The sequence below is a fragment of the Micromys minutus genome, assembly GCF_963924665.1.
Source record: "Micromys minutus genome assembly, chromosome: 31".
Taxonomy (NCBI): domain Eukaryota; kingdom Metazoa; phylum Chordata; class Mammalia; order Rodentia; family Muridae; genus Micromys; species Micromys minutus.
In genome coordinates this window covers 16,219,806-16,233,937 of record NC_137966.1, presented here as the reverse complement: position 1 = coordinate 16,233,937, position 14,132 = coordinate 16,219,806, and the positions used below count along the sequence as shown (strand labels likewise).

Here is a 14,132-nt window from a genome sequence, read left to right as displayed (position 1 = left end):
AGCCTCCCCCCCCCCCGTTTCTATAAAACCCCCAGCTTTCGAGTCTCAGGGTCGATACCTCTGTCTCCTGGGTGAGATACATATCGGCCTGGAGTTCCGCCATTAAACTACCTCATGCTTTCGCAGCAAGAAGGTTTTTCGCGTTTCATTGGGTAACCCCGTGTCCCGAGACTCGAGTGAGGGTCCCCGAAAGGGGGTCCTACACAACGAGGGGAGAGGGGAGTCAGATCTAGCCTCAAGAGGAGCCAACCCCCATTCTCACAGACAAAGGCCTCTCATAGCCAGCTCGTCTTTGGTGGGGACCCCAACCCTGCCCTCCTCAGTAGAGCACACTCACGGCTTCAGGCCAAAGTCTATTTCCTTCCTACTCAGAGAAAAGGCTAGCCAAAGCAAGGGTGGGCCTGTCCAGGGAGCCAAGCTAGAGCTGTGGTCAGCCCACGCGCAACCGCACACCAACGGTAGCCCCCCAGCATGCTTGTTCCAGCTGAGTTCGTACCATACACGGGGGGGGGGGGGGGGGTAAAGAAAACTCAAGAACTAAGAATAAATAATTTATTGAAACTGGAATAAATATGTGGGCATGGTTACAAATAACTGTAAAAAAAAAAAACTAAATCATTACATATGCGTGCGCGCACGCACGCGCGCATACACACACACACACACACACACACACACACACAGTAGCACACACACAAACACAAGCCTCAACTGAGGGGCAGGGCCTCTCTATGGGCGGTTCCAGGACTTCCTTGTTCTCCCGCGCAGGCCGCCGGCGCCCCCAGGAGGTAGAGGACATATTTACAGCAGAGACAATAGCAGGAGGCTGCTCATCTTCAGATCCCAACTTTGGAGCTCCCCGTGTCCCCACTGTCCGCCAGGCGCCCGCGCAGCTGCACCCCCTGCACGATCCTCTGCACCCAGGAGCGGTGAGCTAGGAGGCTGGTGTACACGCCGGGACGGTTGCGCTCCGCGCAGCCCTCTCCCCAGCTGATTATGCCAGTCAGTAGCCAGTGGTCATTCACCTGGCACATCAGGGGACCCCCAGAGTCGCCCTGCAGAGAAGAAGGGAAGTCAGGAAAGCCACACCTGCAGGCAATGAGTCCTCGAGGCTGCAGTACTGAGCCAACCAGTCTGTGAAGGCCCTAGAAGAACAGGCTTTCCAAACGAGACCACTTCTGGTCGCATGCCCTCCCCACAACCACAAGGAGCGGGAGATGAGATCGCGTCTGTTCTACAGGCTTAGAAAGTCCTTATACCAGTGGCAATGTGGGCACTGCAGCCAGGCCGTATCCTGGTCACCTCAGGTCTAACCACTCCACCATCCTACCATCCTCATTCAGTCATGTGACTGGCCCTTGAGGTCAGGGTTCTGAACCACTGGGCGCTCCCCAGAATAACACCTGCCAAGCTGCGTTTTACTGCTGAAATGCTCTGTACACATCCCATGAATAAAGAAAAAGCCCCGAAAGGCTAAAGGAGACCCAGCCAGAGGTGAGAGAGGATGTTGTCCGTGGGGAGAGTCTGAGAGAGGAGGCATAGACAGAAGTGGTGGAGATAAAGTTTCCCCGAAGGGGCAGACAAAGGGTGGGCACTCACCAGACAAGCATCTCGCTCCCCTTCCAGGTAACCAGCACACAGCATGTCCTCAGTGATGGCTTCCTGGCTGGCTCCCCGCCAGTACAAGCTTTTGCAGAGTTCAGTGTCGATGATGGGCACCTTGAGCTTCTGAAGGGTCTGAGGGAGAGGCAGTGGTACTAGGAAGGAAGGAGAACCTCAGGCCTTGTGTGAGCATCGAGACCCTCTATCCACCCAGCAGCATTTCTCAAAGGTGACTGGATCCGCTCCTCCAAACCCTAACCCAGGCTGTCATCTCCTGAATTCAAACGTGGACGCATGGCCCTAGGTTCTTTCCTCAGTCAGCTCCCTGATGCCCACAGAGGGCTATCAAACACGGTGGTGTTTCTGAACTTCCGTGTTTGGTATCCCCTAGGTTCTGAATTGCATCTGCCCCACACCCTCCCTGAATCGAGTCTGAGGACCCCAAAGAAAGGCTGTAACCACAGAGCTCTAGCACCTGCTGGTGCCTGAGCGGTTCTGACCCAGGTCCGGGCTCTGTCTCCTCCCCTGTTGTCAATACCCAGTTTCTCCTTCAAACTCTGTCTTCTAGGTCTCGGCTCTGTTGTCTTCCACAGATGACTTTTCTCTGTCTAACCAGGCTCTGTCTGTCTGTCTAACCAGGCTCTGTCTGTCCCAAGCTCTTTCTGTCTGTCAATCCCAGGCTCTGTCTGTCTGTCTAACCCAGGCTCTGTCTGTCTATCTAACCCAGGCTCTGTCTGTCCCAAGCTCTTTCTGTTTGTCTATCCCAGCTCTGTCAATCCCAGGCTCTGTCTGTCTGTCTAACCCAGGCTCTGTCTGTCTATCTAACCTAGGCTCTGTCTGTCCCAAGCTCTTTCTGTCTGTCAATCCCAGGCTCTGTCTGTCCCAAGCTCTTTCTGTTTGTCTATCCCAGCTCTGTCAATCCCAGGCTCTGTCTGTCTGTCAATCCCAGGCTCTGTCTGTCCCAAGCTCTTTCTGTTTGTCTATCCCAGCTCTGTCAATCCCAGGCTCTGTCTGTCTGTCCCAGGCTGTCTATCTGTCTACCACCTGCCTTCCTCTTGCTTCTCCTCTACCTCTGTAGTTCCTCTGGCGTGTGATTCTAGATAATATTTTTCCAAACCTCCAGACTTGGTTTGAAATTGGGCTTTATAGGAACAGACCTTTCCTCCTGGGAATTTTGCTTGCTATTCACAGATGCTGCCAGCAGGGGTGGCTACAGTTCCATCTTGCCAGCCCACCCTTCACATCTACCCATTCTTGGGGATATAGCTTTGCCTCTCTGACTCTCTCTGTCTCTGTCTCTCTGTCTCTCTCTGTGTCTCTGTCTCTCTGTCTGTCTGTCTGTCTGTCTGTCTCTCTCTCTCTCTCTCTCTCTCTCTCTCTCTCTCTCTCTCTCTGTCTCTCTCTCTCTCTCTAGGGTCTTTCTATGTAATTTTAACTGTTCTGGAAATGCTCTCTGTAGACCAGGCTAGCCTCTAACTCATAGAGATCTGCCTGCCTCTGCCTCCTGAGTACTGAGACTAAAGATGTATACAACCATGCCCAGCTTTTCCTTCCTTCCTTCCTTCCTTCCTTCCTTCCTTCCTTCATTCCTCCCTCCCTCCCTCCCTCCCTCCCTCTCCCTCCCTCCCTCTTCCTGCTCCTTATCTTCTTCCTTGCTGCAAGTCTCTATTGATGCTTTAAAATACAGTTAAAGACTCAACTAGACATGACCTAAAATTGGTAGTTGACTTCTCGTGAGTTCACTTCTTCAGTCCACAAATCATCTTTTCTCGCCTCTATAATGTACATATGGTCTCCACCGGATCCTATCCCTGGAATCTGTATCTGAGTGGCATCTTCCCTCGGTCCCCAGCTATCCCTAGAGCTCTCTGGAGTTAGAACCATACCTCCATCCTGGATGCTTCCCCAGCCGGCAATCCAGCAGTCGGTTTTGGGAGGGAGGCGGACAGAGGAGTCGGGTAGGCAGATGGGGAGGATCCGCTCAGAGAATTGGATGGGGTGTTCCAGGCGCACCAAGGCAATGTCTGCATGGGTTCCCTCCTTCCAGGAATACCTGGGATGGGGCAGCACCCAAGCAATGCCTACTTTCTGAGACCTGGGGCCTGGGTTCCCCAGTTTCCAGGCCCCCAACAATACCGAGAACAGAGATGGCTTGTCCACACTGCTGGAAGGAGAAAGAAGAGATGTCAGAGGGAGAATGCCTGGTACAATGGCATCAAGATCCCTGAAGAGCCTGAGGCAGAAAGTCTGGGCCCCAGAGAGTCAGACGCGAGCCTGATTCTACCTCCTAAAGCAGTGTGCGGCTGTGACCACCCAGCGGTTGGTGAGCAAGGAGCCTGCGCAGTGGTGGGAGCCATTCTTGAGGATGCTGACAATCCAAGGCCACTGGGCATCCATGCTGTCCTCGCCTCCCACGACCCTGTTCAGCTGCCGAGGCTTCCCACAATCTGGGGACCCTGGCAGAGAGGACGGCATCTTCTGTCATCTCGGTAGACACGATTGTCTTTTCTGACTTGCCTGTCAACCACCTCCAAGCCCTCCAAGGCCTCAAACCTGTACCCAGCCCAGTCTGCTGCTGCAGGTGAGTGCCTGCCTACCCTGTCCCTGTCCCTGTCCCTGTCCCCTTTAGTTATCAGGGCCTGGCCCTTGTCTTCTCCTCTCCTTTATCTGGCCTTCCCTCCCACTCCCCTTAACCTTGATTTCTTTGGTTCTGTTGGCCCCTCACCCTTCTGTTCTCTCAGCCTTCCCTCCTCTAGAACTGTCACCTTTCTAAACCCCTCCCCAGCTCTTCTTGCCTGTATCCCCCCCCTTCCTCTTCAATCTCACATTCCCCTCTGACTGGGGTCTCCATTTATGACCTCCCCTATAGAGTCAGATACAAAGAGTGTCCACACCACAGCCCCGCCCCCACCCACCCAGTCACCCTGCTCACACTCACCTCGGATGTTGGCAGTGTTGACTGTAGCTGAGGGCAAGAGAGTGGAGAAGGTCAGGCCTGGCAGTGAGGAACCCTGCGCCCCATCCCTGGGGAATCCCCCACCTTCGAGAACAGACATCCTGGACCCTCCAGCACTGTTCGCTACCCCACCACCTGTCACACACACACACACACACACACACACACACACACAGGCACTCAGAATTTCTCCCCCAGCTCCCATGAAAGCCCGGCAACTGTCCTCCTAATCCAGAACAGGAGACCCGGGATGGAAACTGTGGAAGAGGAAACAGAAGATGGAGGACACGGGGAAGCAACACCGCCGGGTATGATGAGCCACACGGATGAGAGAGGAGCTCCTGAGCAGGCGCTCACATGCATTCAGTCCTCATAGCTGCTAGGGAAACCGAGGCATGGGGCACGGAGTCAGGCCACATGCTAGAGGAAGGGGAACAGAGACGGAGACAGCGGCAAGGAGACAGCGGCGAGGAGAGAGTACGAACTCAAAGGAAGGCGCTAAGCTGAGGTGAGCTGACAAAGAGGAGGTGACAGTGGGTAGGAGGAGGGAAGAGAGGATGTGTGGAGGAGGAGCAGGTTCTTGGGGCTCACCTGTGGAAGTCAACAGCACCAGGATTAAGATCCTGAACTGGTCCCCACCCAGTACTGCGGGAGGTCTGGAAATCACCATCGCTGGTAAGGGTGGAGACCCAGCAAGGCTGCTGGCCGGCTCAAAGGACCTAAGGGCTGTGTTGGTTGAGACTGGCAAGGCAGGTGGCTGTAGTGTGTAGGGTTCCCTACAGGTCGCCCCAGGTTTTATCCTGTGAGGTGGAATGCTGTTGGACCAGTCCCTCAGGTGGCTCAGACTGGGCCACCCAGACTGTGGGTCAAGGAGGAGGTGGGGTTGCCAGAAGGAAGCAACCAGTTATTGAGCTCTAGGGGCACTACCAAGAGACTGGATGGGGGACTCTGGCTCAGATGTGTGCCCAGGGTGCACCCTGCAGAGGGGCAGGTAGAGACTTGTTGACTGTCTAGGGCATGGCTTTAGTACTGACTGTCCCGGTGAGAAGAGAATGACCCTGTAGCTTGCAGAGTGTTTGGGGTAGGAAATGATTCAGTCTGGGATGGCCTTTGGCTGGGGTTGCCTGGGGGACCTTGTTCCTTAACGGCCCAAGTCCAGGGCTCTGGTTGCTTCCATGACTCAAGCCAGACACTTGGGGCCCTGGAATCCCGTTAGCCCACTTCCCCGAAAGCTGTGACTCAGACCCCAAAGGGGCAGGCACGATGTCCTCTTGGCCATTTGACCAATCTGTCCCTGGCCCTTCCTCTTAGTTGTCACTGTAGGTGAACCTTAGGTGACTCATTTTTCACCTGAACTTCAGGGAGCAGGCCAACCCCAAAGCAGGAGCAACAGCCTATGCACTCCACACACACTTGAGAAGGACTAACCCCGTGGTCACATTCACCCCCATGGGACACCACACAAAGGGCCAGGGATCTGGGCTTTGGGAAGCTGGGGTGCTAGAGGCTTGTGTGGATTGTCCTTGACTCAGTGTCCTATACTTGTGACACCCTCACCTCAAGCAGAAACCAGCAACATCATCCCAACCAAACGTGTTCCTCTCCCCAGGGTTAGTTTCTGGGATCAGACCTAGCTGTGGAGGAAATGGGGCTCGATGACAACAGTACTGCAGTCTGAGACTCTGCATCCCACTTTGTGCTGTCCCCAAGCCCCCTCATCACCCAAGAAATCTGGGCTGTCTCATGGAGGTCAATAGACTGGCCAGGTTGACTCTCGAACTTAGTGACAACCCGCCCCCAGCGGTAGGATCGGAGGTGCCTGACCCTCCTGGGGGTGCCCCACACAGCTTGCTCTGAAGAAAATACCATGAACTTAGCTGCCCAAGAATAAATGTGGGAACAGGAACAGTAACACTGCACCCAGAGAAAGAAAGAGAGGTTGGTCTCTTTTCACCTCTGGGACAGCCACGGCTTTCTTGGGAGTTCCCTGACCTGGGTCTCCAAGCTGCCCAGAGCTGACCCTGCAGGTCTCCCTGTGTTGCCCACCTCAACTGTTTGGGACTAAGGAGATATTAGGCCCAGTTAGCACATGGATTTCTCCCTCTCTGGCAAGGTGACATCCCGCATAACCTTGTCTGGGTACTGTAAGCTGCAGACAGGCTGAGGTGTGTTCTATAGGCCACTGTGTGGGTAAGGAGGCAGGTCAGGGTTAACCTGCAGGCAAGATGTGACAGAGAGCCCCTGCTCCACCCCACACCAAACATGCAAAATGTGTGGCCTCGGGAACCCCAGTGGCACATTCTTCCTCCCCTATGATTGTGGGTGTCACTACAGGAATGACCAAGATGAGGCCAGCTTCCCTAGACACCCCCAAGGCTATAGAGCAAATGTGGGGGAAACGCTCACTCACCTAATCACGTGAGTGGCCTCTCAGGGCCCTCAGGGCTACTCAGCTGCTCCCACACTGCCCCAATCTACAGAGTGCCTTGGCCACCCCAACTCATTCCACAGACATTTCTTTGGTCCCTACTGTTTGGCTAGCCCTGAGCTAGGGTCACTGGGACACCCAGTGAGGAATGAGGGTCCTTCACACCACATAGGAAACTCACATTTCCCAGGAGCTAAGTAATAACCTGGAGGTACTTCAGACGTGGGCAGAAGCATGGACCTAGAAGTATGCTGTATGTCCTGGGGGAGGGGCATCTCCCCCAGCCACCCTCAGATCCAAGCCTGTTGCCTGCGGCACCCTGGGTTTCAGCAGATGTTTGTTGAATGAATAAGTGATTGTGGAAGATACAAGGTTGGAGATCAATAGCTGCAGGATCCTGCCTCTACATTTCCTCTGCCCTTCCCAGTTTCCTGACTCACTGTCCTTGGGACCTAAGAGGCAGGCACATCCCCAGTATGTTGCCTTCTTTGAGATAGGTGACCAAAAAGAAGCCTCAAGCAGAGGGGCTCTGTGGGAGTCACCCAAAAAGCTAGATAAAGATGATCTGGTACAAGCTCTGGGAGAGATACTCCCCTCCCCAGGAGCCACTGGCTACTGCCCATTTCCTAGGATGTGAAGTCAGTTCCCAAAGTTCCTGGCATGATTCAACATTCAGCAAAATATTTACTGAGTGCCTACCATGTGCCAGACTCACACCCAGCATCCCAGCTGGACATCTTTATGCTATGCAAGAGATGGATGAGGTGCCCAGCCCTGCCACCCACACCACTCCCTGCCAGCTTGCTCAGGGAGACCAGCCAATTCACACTGAGGTGTTGACAGCTGATAGGGCTGGAGTATCAGCAGGCTAAGAACAGCTGCAGCTAGCAATGGTGAAAAAAAAAAGTGATTCACCCTCTGTGGTTGTTCAGATGTGGGCCCAGGGAGTTAGGGGACACACTGTTGAACAAGGTTATCCATTCTTTATCCAACCAAAGGCTAGAGGGCACCGCCTACTTCTTTTGGACCTTGTACAAAATCCCAGAGTCATCCACAAAGAAATAAGATACAACCAGTGAGATCAGTCATCATTCATCAGGGGGAGGGGGGGGTCAGAAGGGGGGGCAGGAGAGTTGGGACGGATTGGAGGAATATGGGAGGTTGGGGGGATGGGGAGAGGGCACAAACCAAACCAACACTTGCTTTAGTGGCTGAAATGGAACTGGAAAACGAGTGACTTGGCCAAGGCGGCGTCTCATGTCTGCAATCCAATCCCAGCACCCAGGAGGCAAAAGCCAGAACATCTCTGCAAATTTGAGGCCAGCCTAAGCCATATAGTGAGTTCTAGACTAGCCTGGGCTACAACATGAGAGACTGTCTCCAAAAAAGGGGGTGGTTGGTGGAGATGTAGCTCAGTTAGTAGAATGTTTAGGTCGCACAAAGTCCTGTTCTGTTCCCCCCCACCACCACCACCACATAAAACTGGGCATGAGGTCACATGCCTGTAATCCCCGAGGTCAGAGGTCATATGCCTGTAATCCCAGAGGTCAGAGGTCACATGCCTGTAATCCCAGCACTTGGGAGGTTAGAGCAGGAGAATCAGAGACTCGGGGTAATTCTTGGCTACATGGTGAATTCCAGGCTCATCCTGAGCTACATGTGGCCCTGACTCAAAAACAAACAGAAACAAGAATACGAGGCTGGAGAGATGACTCAGTGGTTAAGAGCACTGGATGTTCTTCCAAAGGTCCTGAGTTCAATTCCCAGCAACCACATGGTGGCTCACAACCAACCGTAATGGGATCCGATGCCCTCTTCTGGTGTCTGAAGACAGCTGCAATGTACTCATACATGAAATAAATAAATCTTAAAATAAATAAATAAATAACAAGACACAAAGCAAAGTTACCTCTTATAGTGGGTGACAGGCATCTCCCAGTTGCTTAAACTTTATTGTACCCTCAGCCCAGGGCCTCAGTTCATGTTCCTGTGAAAAGAACCAGCCCTCAGCCTCATGGCCTCATGAGAAAAGGCTGGAGGGCTAGAAAGGGCTGCTGGCCTCAGTCTTCTCTGGCTGAACTTGGAATCCCCCAGGAGACACACCTCTGGGTACATACATCTGTGAGATGTCTCCAGAGAAGTTCCACTGGGGGAAGAATGATCCTGAATGTGGGTGGTGCCATCCCATGAGCTGGGGTCCTAGACCCTCCTGTTCTGTCTTCGTGAACATGGTAAAATACTTTGACAAGAGCAAACGTGAAGGAGAAAAGGTTCTTTTCCTTTGCAATTCAACATATAAATCCATCAAGGCCACAAGAGTGGATGGAGGTCACATGACACCCACAGTCTGGAAATGGGGATGGAATTCGTGCTGCCGTTCAGCGGGCTCTCCCCACTGTATACAGCCCAGGATCCTCTGACAAATAAATGGCCTTGCTCATGACCAAGATGGATCTTCCCACATCAATTAGCATAATAAAGGAAATTCCCCAAAAAGTTTGCTCAGAGGCCCATCTACATTCTGTCAGAAGTGATTCTATCCTGTCAGACGGACGATACAGACAGGACTTACAGGGGGGAAGGAAAAGGCCAGGTGAGCAACAGTGTTCATTTCTTCCTGCTTCCTCAAACATCACACCCAGCCACCTCATGCTCGCTGCCATACCTTCCTGGCCGTATGGACTGTTTTTCCTCAAACCGTAGGTCAAAATCAGCCTCTTCCTTATATCCATCTGTTGGCTTGTTGCAAGAACTCCCTTCTGGGGAGATGTAAACAAATGTCTGTCCTGTCCTTACAGGGTCCCAGTGACAAACCAGAGTACACTACAGCTCAAGTTATGGACCCAAGGCGTTTACTAGGCCCGTGTACAGACCATAGACAAGGTGTTCTTTTACAGAAGCACAGATGGTCTCAAAGCTGTTGCACTACTAGAAAAGCTTGCTCTCAGTGGCTGTCCACTACCTCGTGGATGTGAGGACAGACCCTCACCTCTTAGATAACCTCCCCAGCCTGTGCACTTTAGCAACAAAGGCCACAGACAGTGAGAGCAGAATTACATACAAGTGGCCAGTCAGTGCAGGAGGGAGCAGCTGGACTCGCAGGAGAGGGTCTAATGACCTGTCCACCCCCTCCTCCTGTAAGGGGACGTCAACAGCATCAAGACCCAGGATTTCTTGCACATAGTCAGCCATGCTAACAAAGATGGTGGCTATTATACCCGGAAACACAACTATCTTGTCATGGCAATGAAAAAAAAGTAACTAAGGTAGAAAATTGCTACCGATGAGACATCAGTGTAAAGAGTGTGACCATGCGGCCTGCACGCACAAACCTTCGGACTGGTTTGTAAGAGGAGTGAAGACATTGGTAAGCCTTAGAGCTGTGATCAGCTTATGGGCCACTCTGGTGAGCGTCAGGAGAACCAGACTGCCAAGAAAAAAAAAATGTGTGTAGTAAAGCCCAGGCTGGTGAGACTTCAGAGGAAAGTATGACTCTATTCAGAGCTAGGGACTATGGTCCATTTGTGTTATCTTCTGGCTAAGAACGGTTGGCGTTCTGCCCATGGCTTGAGCTGAGAAGCAATGGACTAATATGTGTAGTAGCATGGCATTCAAGCTGCCCCCTGGTTACTGCTCACTGCTTTTTAACCAGTTCTGCCATGAGAAAGTTCTAACTATGAGGAAAACGTGTGGTTCAATAAGAAAAAGGTATGAGCTTAAAGATGTAGGAGAGAGAGAGATGCAGAAAGCAGCCGTGAATGGAGAGATTAGCACTGCTATAGAGAAACACTGAACTCTGCCCTGGGGTGGACCCTCTTTGACAACAAGACCCTGTCACAGCAAAGGCTGCCAAACAAAAAGATGAAAATTCACAGGAAAGAAGCAAGCCTGGATCAAGAACGCCATGAAGGGCTCCCTGCTTGGGCAAGTTCAGCTGATAAGTCATCGAGACCAGATGACTCCCTAACGCATCCATTTAAGTCCAGATCACGGAAGCTTGCACCAAGGCTCCAGAAAAACCACTGAGGCCAGGTAATGTGTGGCAAGGTCAGTTTCTGTAGGTTTTTGTCTTTATGCAAGGAGGCCTGGCACAAGGCCTGTGAGAGGACAGTTTGTCTTATCTAGTTGGGGACAGAGTTTCGTAAAGGAGGAAGAAGCCAGAGAGAAGAGAAGATGGAGAATGAAGAGGATGACCCGGACCCGTGTGGCCTTAATTAGTCATAGGTAGATATGACTATTTTATAAGGGATGGATTTGTACAGGATGATTCGTCTTGTCTAGATGGGCAAGTTCATATCGTATCATTTGGCTCTGAGTTTATAGTGTGGACGTTTTGTGGTATGTAAAATTTACAGAGAAGATCTGAGATAAAGCCATTGCTAAATTACAAGTTTCTGGAGTTTTGAATTTGTCGGGCTGGTTGGAGTGTGGGCAGAATTCGGGGCTAGCAGAAAGATAGCCAGGAGAGAGACTAACCAAAGGATGGCCGCCGCTGAGATAAATATAATGCTAGTTCTATATGGCCCATTGGTGCTGGAACCATTGTGAGACAGACCACCAGGGGCAGCACGGCACGGTGCCCATGCCGAAACTAGTCACCATCTTTTTAATATTTACCGCAACAGGTTTTCGTGCAAGGAGTCTGTCACGCAAAGCTATGAAAGTGAACCCTAAATTGTACTGGAGCCCCTAGGACACTGGTTCTCAACCTGTGGGTTGCAACTCCCTTGGGGGCCCCACACCCCTTTTACAGGGGCCACATGCCAGATATCTTGCATGTCATAGATTGGTGTTACAATTCATAACACTAGCAAAATTACAGTTATGAAGTAACAGCAAGAATAAGTTTATGGTTGGGGGGGTGTCACCCCAGCATGCGGAACTGTATGAAAGGGTCACGGCATTAGGGAAATTGAGAACCACTGTTCTAGTTTGTTGACAATGTCAAGGCTCCAACATCCACTGAGGAAAACTACAGGCACAGAAAGAGCTGAGCTAAGAGAGGCTGCCTGTACTGCAGGCTGCAGAACCACAGGGACTGCCTAAGCCTGTCGGAACCCAGACTCTGCGCCACAAGCTTCAGATGCCAGACACGGAACTGTAGGGCTTTCCTCAAAAGTCTCGATCTTGCTTTGGTCCACCTATTCCCTTCTATCTCCGCATTCTTCTCTTCCGGAACAGGACTGTTGGCTCTGTGCCATTCACTTTTGCAGATTTGTGGAAGCACAGAGAGAACATGCGCGTGCGCCTCTCTGTCCCCTGTTGTCACTGTGCAGCCTGGCATTGGCATCAGTGACTCCGATGGCCAGCCATGCTGCCCTTTCCTTAACGGCTTCGAGGTTCTTGGAGGAAACATTGCAGATGACTCAGTAAGATACCCGTGGCACATTGGGAGGATTTCCAACTCCTGCTGAGGACCAGAAACTTCCTGAAGCCAACAGGCAGCATGTGTTTGGTCTTCTTGTTGTTCCCATAACCAATTTTGGGCATCATTTGCCCTTGAGTCTTCTCCACACCCAGCTGCTGATGCTCCTGGGTTCCGGCCAGTCCTGCTTCATTTTGACATCCGTCTGACTGGTGCCAGGTGCACTTCTTGGACCACTTTCTGATGATCTTGGGTTTCTCTGGGGGTTGGAGGGCAGCCACGACGCTGCAAAGGAGGTGGCAGTCACTGGCAGGCAGCACCGAGGGAGAAATTACTCTGTACCATTTTATAATGGAAATGCATAGCTTATATATCTTTATTTCAGAGGGGTTCGAAGAGATAGCTATGAGTCTCAGAAGAGATCCCAACTTTTTGACTATATTGGAACTATTAAGAGTTTGGGGGACTCAGCCAGGCTTTGATGACACACACCTTTAATCCCAGCACTTGAGAGGTAGAGGCAGGTGGATCTCTGAGTTCAAGACCAGCCTGGTCTACAGAGAGAGAGTTCCAGGACACCAGGTCTACACAAAGAAACCCTGTATCAAATAAACAAACAACAACAATAACAGAAACAGCAACAAAAGAATTTCTGGGTGTGAGGGGACCCACAATGAACAAATGTAAGCCTTTGAGGGAAAGGCTGAAGTGCTACAGATAAAAATAATTGGTTTGGTGTCGGATTGAGGGAAAATGGGCTTGTGATTGTGAACTGATCTTTATTGTCAACTACATCAGATTTGGAATTGCCTAAGAGACACACCTTGTAGCCTGCCAGGGATATTTCTAGAGATGTTAACTGAAGTTGGAAGACACGGCCTAAACATGGGCAGTACCATTCCATGCCCAGGGGCTCAGACTGAATCAAAGAGGAAGCGGGAAAGCCTAATGGCCATCATTCTCTTCTCTCTGCCTCCTGACTGACAACTTGTCGCAACCAATCTCCTCACATGACCACGGCTGTGAGCCACTCCCGGCTCTACACCTTCATGCTGTAAGGGACTGTATCCTCTCAAACCACAAGCCTTCCTTAAGTAAGTAATGCACAGCTGGACGTTCACTGATTCACCGGAGCATGAATGGGCTTGAGAGGCCTCATCTGTCGGGCCTTAAGGATACTAGACTACCACTGAGGTGCTCCCGTTGAGGTCTTCTCACTGAGGTGCTCCCACTGAGATGCTCCCACTGAGGTGCTCCCATTGAGGTCCTCCCACTGAGGTGCTCCCACTAAGATGCTCCCACTGAGGTGCTCCCACTAAGATGCTCCCATTGAGGTCCTCCCACTGAGATGCTCCCACTAAGATGCTCCCACTGAGGTGCTCCCATTGAGGTCCTCCCACTGAGATGCTCTCCAACAGCCTTTTATCACTATCCTATGAAAATGTCCTGTAACCCACTTGATCACACTCCCAGCTGGTCTGGTAACCTGTTTCCTTGGGAACCTATATGGCACTTGGGTTTCTCTACCTCTCTGAAACTTGGCTTCTTCTGGACTTCAACCAGTCCTGGGTTGTGGTCTCCCCGCCCCCACCACACCCCACATCCCCGCTCAGAGCCTTCCAATGTTCCCATGCCCTTGACCTCACGTTTCTTTTGCCTCCATTCAGGCTCCTCTCGACCTCAAATCTCTGCCTCTCCTTCCCTTCCACCAGAAGCCCACTGTATCAGCTACCTTTCTGCTGCTATGGTAAGGCAACACAACCAAGACATATAAAGGAGTT

At 51.8% G+C, this 14,132-nt stretch overlaps 1 protein-coding gene across 1 annotated transcript; it reads right to left on the bottom strand.

Moving 5' to 3' along the window:
• Positions 1–807: 807 nt before the first annotated feature.
• Positions 808–5,228, bottom strand: LOC308440280 (brain-specific serine protease 4; the record flags this gene model as incomplete). Its single annotated transcript, XM_080942298.1, has 6 exons — positions 808–1,055; positions 1,600–1,757; positions 3,489–3,766; positions 3,887–4,058; positions 4,541–4,567; positions 5,150–5,228. 6 exons carry the CDS (start codon positions 5,226–5,228, stop codon positions 837–839), a joined length of 933 nt encoding a protein of 310 aa, XP_080798424.1. The 3' UTR covers positions 808–836.
• Positions 5,229–14,132: the final 8,904 nt, after the last annotated feature.